At 40.7% G+C, this 8,623-nt stretch overlaps 1 protein-coding gene across 2 annotated transcripts; it reads left to right on the top strand.

Annotated features, from left to right (window-relative positions):
- The first annotated feature begins 3,413 nt into the window (after positions 1 to 3,413).
- Positions 3,414 to 8,437, top strand: LOC115145764 (uncharacterized). 2 transcript variants are annotated; one of them, XM_029687268.2, is made up of 7 exons: positions 3,414 to 3,592; positions 5,917 to 5,975; positions 6,123 to 6,539; positions 6,830 to 6,946; positions 7,481 to 7,531; positions 7,768 to 7,836; positions 8,152 to 8,437. In XM_029687268.2, exons 2-7 carry the CDS (start codon positions 5,969 to 5,971, stop codon positions 8,229 to 8,231), a joined length of 741 nt encoding a protein of 246 aa, XP_029543128.1. In that variant the 5' UTR covers positions 3,414 to 3,592; positions 5,917 to 5,968; the 3' UTR covers positions 8,232 to 8,437. The 2 variants fall into 2 exon arrangements, with proteins under 2 accessions (XP_029543128.1, XP_029543127.1); XM_029687267.2 differs by lacking the exon at positions 5,917 to 5,975 and having other exon boundaries at positions 3,416 to 3,592.
- The last annotated feature ends 186 nt before the right edge of the window (positions 8,438 to 8,623 follow it).

The raw sequence follows: 8,623 nt of genomic DNA, 5'->3' as shown, positions 1-8,623 counted from the left end.
TTTTTCTGATGTGGGCCGAGAAGACCTAACCAGGGAGAAGAAAGAAAGAGAGAGAGCGACGGACCTCTGCGGGGAAAGGAGGCCACTGAAATACTAGGTGACTTCAGTGGAGGAAAAACTTCCACCTAACCTATCAAATATTCCTACTCAGTGATTATTGTCATCAATCAATTGTTGTGGAACGATTTCTGTAGCTGTAGTCTATAATATACAGTACAGTGGGTGTATGTAGGCTCAATTGTACATTTACTGATAGACAAATAGCATACAAATTCATACTGTTACAGAACGATTTTAAAAAATGTGAGAAATTTAGATTTTTTTTTTTTTGTTTAACAACTAGGAGGAGGAGGGGAAAGCGGGATGGTCCTAGGTTTTGAATATTCAGTCAAAGTACGGAGAGAAGTGTCTCATAGAGAAAGGAAGAGGAGGGCAATTTTTTTTACGGGGCTTTCTACACATCTACGGCTCGGTAAACCAGAGACTGAAGATGAGAGAAAACGAGAGCAAAAGAGGGAGGGAATGGACGGGTGTGAACGAACAGAAAACATGAGTAATGGTTGAATTAAGAAAAGAAAACATTAAGTACAGTGCCTTCAGAAAGCGTTCACACCCACACGACTTTTTCGACATTTTGTTGTGTTACAGCCTGAATTTAAATGGATTAAATGTTGACTTTTAGTCACTGGCCTACAAACAATACCTCATAATGTCAAAAAAAAAAAAAATATATATATATAATATTTTAACAAATTAGTAAAAAATGAAAAGCTGAAATGTCTTGAATCAATAAGTATTGAACCCCTTTGTTATGACAAGCCTAAATAAAATCAGGAGTAAAAATGTGCTGAACACGTTGCATTCACTCATTGGTGTGCAATAATAGTGTTTGACATGATATTTGAAGGACTACTTCATCTCTGTGCCCCAGACATTCAATTATCTGTAAGGTCCCTCATTCGAGCAGTAACTTTCAAACACAGATTCAACCACAAAGACCAGGGAGGTTTTCCAATGCCTCGCAAAGATGGGCACCTATAGATAGATGGGTAACATTTTTTTTTTTTTTAATTTTTTTGAACGTGGTGAAGTTATTAAGTACACTTTGGATGGTGTATCAATGCACCCAGTCTCTTCAAAGATACAGGCTTCCTTCCTAACTCAGTTGCTGTTGACATGAAGGAAACCACTCAGGGATTTTCACCATGAGGCCAATAGTGACTTTAAAACAGTTACAGAGTTTAAGGGCTGTGAAAGGAGAAAACTGAAGATGGATAAACATTGTAGTTGCTCCACAATACTAACTTAATATTTCAAAACATGCATCATGTTTGCAACAAGGCACTAAAGTAATACTGAAATAAAAATGGAATAGCAATTAACTTTTTGTTCTGAACACAAAGTGTTATGTTTGGGGAAAATCCAATACAACACATTACTGAGTACGACTCTTCATATTTTCAAACATAGTTGTGGCTGCATCATGTTATGGGTATGCTTGTATTTGACTGGGGAGTTTTTCAGGATAAAAAAAGGAACAGAATGGAGCTAAGCACAGGCGAAATCCTAGAGGAAAACCTGGTTTGGTCTGCTTTCCACCAGACACTGGGAGATTAATTCACCTTTCAGCAGAACAATAACCTTAAACACAAGGTCAAATCTACACTGGAGTTGCTTATCAAGAAGACAGTGAATGTTCTTGAGTGACCGAGTTACAGCTTTGATTTCAAATCTACTTGAAAATCTATGGCAAGACCTGAAAATGGTTGTCTAGCAATGATCAACAACCAATTTGACAGCATGAAGAATTTTGAAAGACTCTCAGCTCTAATTGCTGCCAAAGGTGCTTTTAACAAAGTATTGATTCAGGGGTGTGGATACTTATGTAAATGAGATATTTCTGTATTTCATTTTTAATAAATTAGAAACAATTTCTAAAAACTCGTTTTCACTTGGTCCTTATCGGGTATTGTGTGTAGATGGCTGAAATAAAAAAGAAATGGTCCATTTTGAATTTCTGCTGAAACACAACAAAATGTAGAACAAGTCAAGGGGTATACATATTTCCTGAAAGCACTGTAGGATAACAAAGAACATAATAATAATATGATTATTAAATCGGATATAAAATAATATATGGTCATTTAGCAGACACTTTAATCCACAGCTAATGTATTACGCTACAGTTAAAGGGAAGGTTGTACACAACACTATCCACAAACTAACAACGGATTTATAATATCCCCTTTAAATTCTCTAAATTCCCCAACAATATAAATGATAATTAATACATAGTGAACAGGTAACTGCCAAAGTAAAAGAAACACTTGAGTAAATGAGGGATACAAAGTATATTGAACGCAGGTGCTTCCACACAATACACTTCCTGAGTATATTAAGCAGTTAGCACCCCATCATGCTTAGCATCATTTATTAAAATGCCCAGTTGCCCAAATATATTGGCTACCATGGCTAGAGGAATAGATCTCAGTGACTTTGAAAGAGGGGTCTCAAAGATGCTTAGTGTAGGGTGTTTAAAGCGTGTGTGAAATCTCAACCCAATTGAACACTTATGGGAGATTCTTGAGCGACGCCTGAGACAGCGTTTTCCACCACCATCAACAAAACACCGAATGATGGAATTTCTCGTGGAAGGATGGTGTCACGTCCCTCCAGTTCCAGACAGAATCTATGCCAGGGAGCGTTGAAGCTGTTCTGACGGCTCGTGGAGGCCCAGCTCCCTATTGACCCTTTGTGTTGGTGTTTCCTTCATTTGGGCAGTTACCTGTAGATGTGGCCTATGCAGGAATCCAACTCATAATAGGGATCTTGCTGCAAACAACTGGTGTACCTGGCATTGGTGTGTACATTGACCTATTGGAGAACACACACACACACACACACACACACACACACACACACACACACACACACACACACACACACACACACACACACACACACACACACACACACACACACACACACACACACACACACACACACACACACACACACACACACACACACACACACACACACACACACACACACACACACACACACACACACACACACACACACACACACACACACACACACACACACACACACACACACACACACACACACACACACACACACACACACACACTTCACTGTTGGAAGGCGTATGAAAATCAGGCTCATGACTGACTCAACAAAAATGTCTAAAGGTGAACAATTCTCATCTTTCTTTCTGCCTCTTGCACTTTATCCTCCACTCTTCTCCTTTTCACTTCTTTCTTTTCTTCTTCTCTCTTTCTTTTTTTTGTGCCTGTCTTTGAAGTGAGGAAGTTTGCAGAAAACCTCTCAGAAGAAAAGCAGCAAACGCCAAAGATGAAGAGAAGGCTTTATGGATAGAGAAACAGAGGGTGGGGAGAAAGGAGAGCGAGGAGTTTAGACTTCTGCACCGTTTCCTCTCTCTTCAGTCTGTCTGTCGTTTTGTTTGAAGCGCATTGTCTCTCTTCTCTTTTCTCCCCTGTTTTTCTCAAGCTGGTCATCTCCAGAATGAATAGAAGGCTTGTACTTACAGTCCTGGCCCTGAATGTTGGTAAGTCATTATTGAAATACAGTCTTGTGGTTTCCGTGAGTCCATTATGATACACAATTTTCTCGTGTTCTGATACACTACACTGACATTGACGGTTGAACTCGAAGCAGCAGAATTGTAGTCATTTGGCTGCGTCCCTATTCCCTATCAGAGATGGGCAGTATTTCTGTTACATGTATTTGATATATGTATTTCAATTACTTCAGAGTATTTTAAAACGTGTATTACACTGGGCTAAACTCCAATGTATTTTGTAACAAGATACTTTCGAGAGCTGTCATTTTTATTTTCAAAATACTTTTCTACACAATTTTTTTTATAGCGGTTCACAATTTTGCATCCCCCTTTCTCCCTGCATTGGTATCAGCATTTTGATGGCACTATGGTGTGCTAAAAGCATCTGCTAAATCAATTAAAATATCAATGTAAATGTGAAATTGTACAATTGCAAAGGATGCTGAGTATTATTCTAATGAAGTCCAGCCCGAAACAAGGCCAATAACAATATCCAGTGTGCTTTTGCAGATCATTTTGGTATGTTAATTTTTCACATATTTATTTACATTTTGGTAATTTAGCAGACACTCTTATAGAGCGTGACTTAGACTCAGTGCATTCGACTAAAGTAGAACAACAACAACATAGCAAAGAAAATAAATGTGTATTTGTCACACGCTTTGTGAACAAAAGGCTGAAGGCGAACAGTGAAATGCTGACTTACGGGTCCTTTTCCGACAATACAGAGTTAAAGATAATAGAACAAATATAAAGAGACACGAGGAATAAATACTCAGGGAAAAACAACTAACAGTAATGAGTCAAAATAACATGGCTATATACAGGGGACAACAGTTCCCGAGTCGATGTGCAGGGGTACGAGGCAGTTGAGACACAGTGCATTTGGAAAGTATACAGACCTTTTGACTTTCTCCAAATGTTGTTACGTTATATCCTTATTCTAAAAAGGATTAAATATATTTTTCCCCCCTCATCAATCTACACACAAATATCACATTTACATAAGTATTCAGACCGTTTTACTCAGTACTTTGTTGAAGCACCTTTGGCAGTGATTACAGCCTTGAGTCTTCTTGGGTATGATGCTACAAGCTTGGAGTACCTGTATTTGGGGAGTTTCTCCCATTCTTCTCTGCAGAACCTCTCAAGCTCTTTCAGGTTGGATGGGGAGCGTCGCTGCATAGCTATTTTCAGGTCTCTCGGGTTCAGGTCCGGGCTCTGGCTAGGCCACTCAAGGACATTCAGAGACTTGTCCCGAAGCCACTTCTACATTGTCTTGGCCGTGTGCTTAGGGTCGTTGTCCTGTTGTAAAGGTGAACCTTCGCCCCAGTCTGAGGTACTGAGCGCTCTGGAGCAGGTTATCACCAAGGATCTATCTGTTCTTTGCCCTGTTCATCTTTCCCTAGATCTTGACTAGTCTCCCAGTCCCTACATTTGCAAACATTTCTAAAAACCTGTTTTCATTTTTTGTCATTATGGAGAATTGTGTGATAGATTGAGGAGGATTTTGTATTTATTTCATCCATTCTAGATTAAGGCTGTAACGTAACAATGTGGGAAAAGTCAAAAGTGTCTGAATACTTTCTGGAATGTACTGTAGCTATGCACATGTAGGTCGAGTGACTAGGCAACAGGATCACAGTCACGGCACGCAAAACATTCCTGTAACTGTTGCTGAGAATGTTGACCGTTGTTCGGGGCCGGGTACCTGCAAGTGCATTTCTGTATTTTAAAATTTAAAAGTACATGTTTTTTAATACAATACATTTCCAAATACAAGTATTTGGTCGTTTATTTTGATACATTGATCTTTATGGTATTTTGTCATTGTATTTTGTCATTTATGCCCATCCCACTTCCCTATGGGCCCTGCTTAAAGGTAAGTACACTATAGGATGCTGTTTGTTGTAGTAGTAGTATTATTATTATTATTATTAGTAGTAGTAGTAGTAGTAGTAGTAGTAGCAGTAGTAGAAGTGGTAGTAGTAGAAGTATTATTATTATTAGTAGTAGTAGTAGGAGAAGAAGTAGAAGTAGTAGTAGTAGAAGTAGAAATAGTAGTAGTAGTAGTAGTAGTATTATTATTAGTAGTAGTAGTAGTAGTAGTAGTAGGAGAAGAAGTAGAAGTAGTAGTAGTAGAAGTAGTAGTAGTAGTAGTAGTAAATATCATCCATTGGTCTGATAATTACCCTTATGACCTCATCTCTCAGTAGAGGGTGAGCATTTCCGTTTCCTTAATTTGTTGTATTAATTGATAGATTAGAGAGGGTTAGGCTAATCCAGGCCAGTTTTATTCCCCGCTGCAGGTGGACAAACATTCCCCGTTGGACTTCTGCCTCTGTGATTAGTAACTACCGCATGACATGTAATATTGATTTTTAAAAATCGAATCAAAATATTTTTTGTAGATATAGATTCCAAGATACCAATTTCCTTTCTTTGCTGTTGTTTCCGTGGTACGAATAATCTCTCTCTCTCTCCCTCTCCCTCTCCCCCCCCCCTCTCTCTCTAGTAACCAATGAAATCAAGGTATCCACCTCCCAACCTCTCACACCATCAAACTCCACTCCTGCTACCTTCATTCCCCCTGCTCCCACCACTTCCTGTGTGTGTAAAGTCTCCACTTCCTGTTCCTCTCCGACCCAGCCCGAGTCTCCGCCACCTGCGCTGGGTGTTATCAAGGTCAAATGGGAAGAAGAGTCCTGTAAGGGGGACGTACACCTGTCTCTCCTCTCGTCCCATTCCTTGCCAGTCTGCTTTAACAGTCTTACCCATCGTAGCCTTCATCGCGCAGGGCTGTGTAAGAGGAAGGGCTGCGAGGGCTCCCCAAAGTGGACTAAGATCAATCCTAAAGCTTTGGGTTACCAGATCAGTACGAATGGAAGTGTTGCCAACAACCCCTGTACAACACTGGGGATCCAATGCGAAGGTGAGTCCTGTATGTTTGTGTGTCCTTTCTGCGTATATTTCTCTAAGTGTCTTGACAATGGGTTGAAATACCACACATGTGTACAAGTACATGAATATCTTTGTAAGTACACTTTTTTACATATTTTTGCCAATGTTTTATAAGGTGCTGTAAAACAATAGCCTGGTCCCATATCTATTTAGGTTGTCTTGCCAAATGACCATAGGAGTTGGTAAGACTGTACGAACAGATCTGGGGCCAGCCTAGTAAAGTCACGGTTAAATATGAATCTCATCTCCTCTCCACTCCAGTCGTCTCAGATCAGTTAGTGGGCTATAAGGTGGTGACTGGTCTGCTGTGTGTTCTGGTGCTGGTGGTGCTGATGGTGCGTTTCGGGCAGCCCTCCCTCAAGGCCCTCCGTAGGAGACGTGAGTACCAGACACCTGGGCCTGCATCCACAAAGCTTGGCGGCGTAGGAGCGCTTATCTAGGATCCGTTCATGTACTCGTCGTATTCATTACGATCCAAAAGGCCAATGCTGATCCTAGATCAACACTTCTACTCTGAGATGCTGTGCGTTAACGGGCCCAGATCTAAACACTGAACACATGAGCGTACATTTAGGATGACAACAAAGCACTTCAATTACTGCAATAAAGTTCTTAAAGAAAAAAGTCCACAGTACTTGGACCGATCCAATAGCAGTTGATCAAATCATGTGTCATAAGGTCATGGCAGAAAAGAAAAGGATGTTGATACCAGGATCGGTGTGGCATTTATTTGATTCGTATTTTGTCAGTTATGGATCAAGTGTTTCTTTTGTCATTGAGGCATGTTATCTTGGTGTGTGTTGGTAATGTGGTGTGTGTTGGTCGGGTACTTGGTGTGTGTTGGTCATGTGTGTTGACAATATAACATTATAACATGACCTGTAATCAACATGTTTTATGTCTGTGATTCAGTGTCAGACAAGAGGCAGAGTCGGTGGATCGGACCTACGCAGAGCCAAAGTGGTGAGTCAATGACTGCTAGACACACGCACACCCACCGGGCCAAGTTGCAGGCCTAAGTAGGAGAGACGTGGAATCGTTGAATAATGTGTTGAGTTGATGAGTTCACGTTACACGCACACACAGACTTCGGTTGTTCTCTCTCAAATAATGCAATATCTTGGCAAGCGATGTAATCCATAACCACCTCTTCCCCCTCCTACTGTCTGTCTCTGTCTGTCTGTCTGTCTGTCTGACAGTCTCCTACCATAGAGGGAAGGCTGGACTCCAACTTAACGACAACACAGACAAGAGACACTCCTACCCTGGTGAGGCGCACGCACGCACGCACACGCGCACACACACACACACACACACACACACACACACACACACACACACACACACACACACACACACACACACACACACACACACACACACACACACACACACACACACACACACACACACACACACACACACACACACACACACACTTCCTCACTCCACTCTTCTATTTACACAGGCGGAAGCCTAACCTGAGAATTGTGTGACTTACACAAACTTTGAATGACGCATGCAAAGGTATCTCAATTTTAGTATTAGACCCTAAAGCGTTACGTTCCCTCTCGTTCTCCCAGGATTGGAGAGGCTGACGGTGAACACCAGCCGAGAGCCTTCGTCTAACAGAAACAGTGATTACGACTCTTATAACTTGTGATCATCATCATCATCAGTCATATCCTTCATCCACAATGACAATACACTGTACATGTATTTTTTATATTTTATTATATTTTTAATATTTTTATGCTAATTGTAATATTTTTTTAAGCACATAATATCATTTTTGGGGGGTGTTTCTGTACGTAATTCAGTCATTCACTTCTTTTATTGAATAAACATAACGTTTGTTGTTGAATAAAATGTTTGGACCTCGTACTTAGAAGTGAACTGGATGCTCAAGAAGGCAATGAAAAGCAGAATGAAAGCAAGAGGGAGAGAAAAGCATGTTGTGAGAAAGAAAGGGGGATACAGAAAGATGTGGAGGTGACGAGTGAGGGGTCTCGCGCGCGCACCAACTTCTGATTTCTGCAACGGTGTGGCTTCCTG

This window comes from Oncorhynchus nerka, linkage group LG18, assembly GCF_034236695.1.
Source record: "Oncorhynchus nerka isolate Pitt River linkage group LG18, Oner_Uvic_2.0, whole genome shotgun sequence".
Classification (NCBI taxonomy): Eukaryota; Metazoa; Chordata; class Actinopteri; order Salmoniformes; family Salmonidae; genus Oncorhynchus; species Oncorhynchus nerka.
This window is presented reverse-complemented; position numbering and strand designations above follow the sequence as displayed.

Bases quoted from the DNA above. Each gene is read 5' to 3' on its own strand.
- LOC115145764 (XM_029687267.2), top strand. From the start codon at position 3,550: ATGAATAGAAGGCTTGTACTTACAGTCCTGGCCCTGAATGTTG. The intron at 3,593-6,122 runs GTAAGTCATTAT...CTCTCTCTCTAG, and splicing joins AGTCCTGGCCCTGAATGTTG to TAACCAATGAAATCAAGGTA. The intron at 6,540-6,829 runs GTGAGTCCTGTA...TCTCCACTCCAG, and splicing joins ACTGGGGATCCAATGCGAAG to TCGTCTCAGATCAGTTAGTG.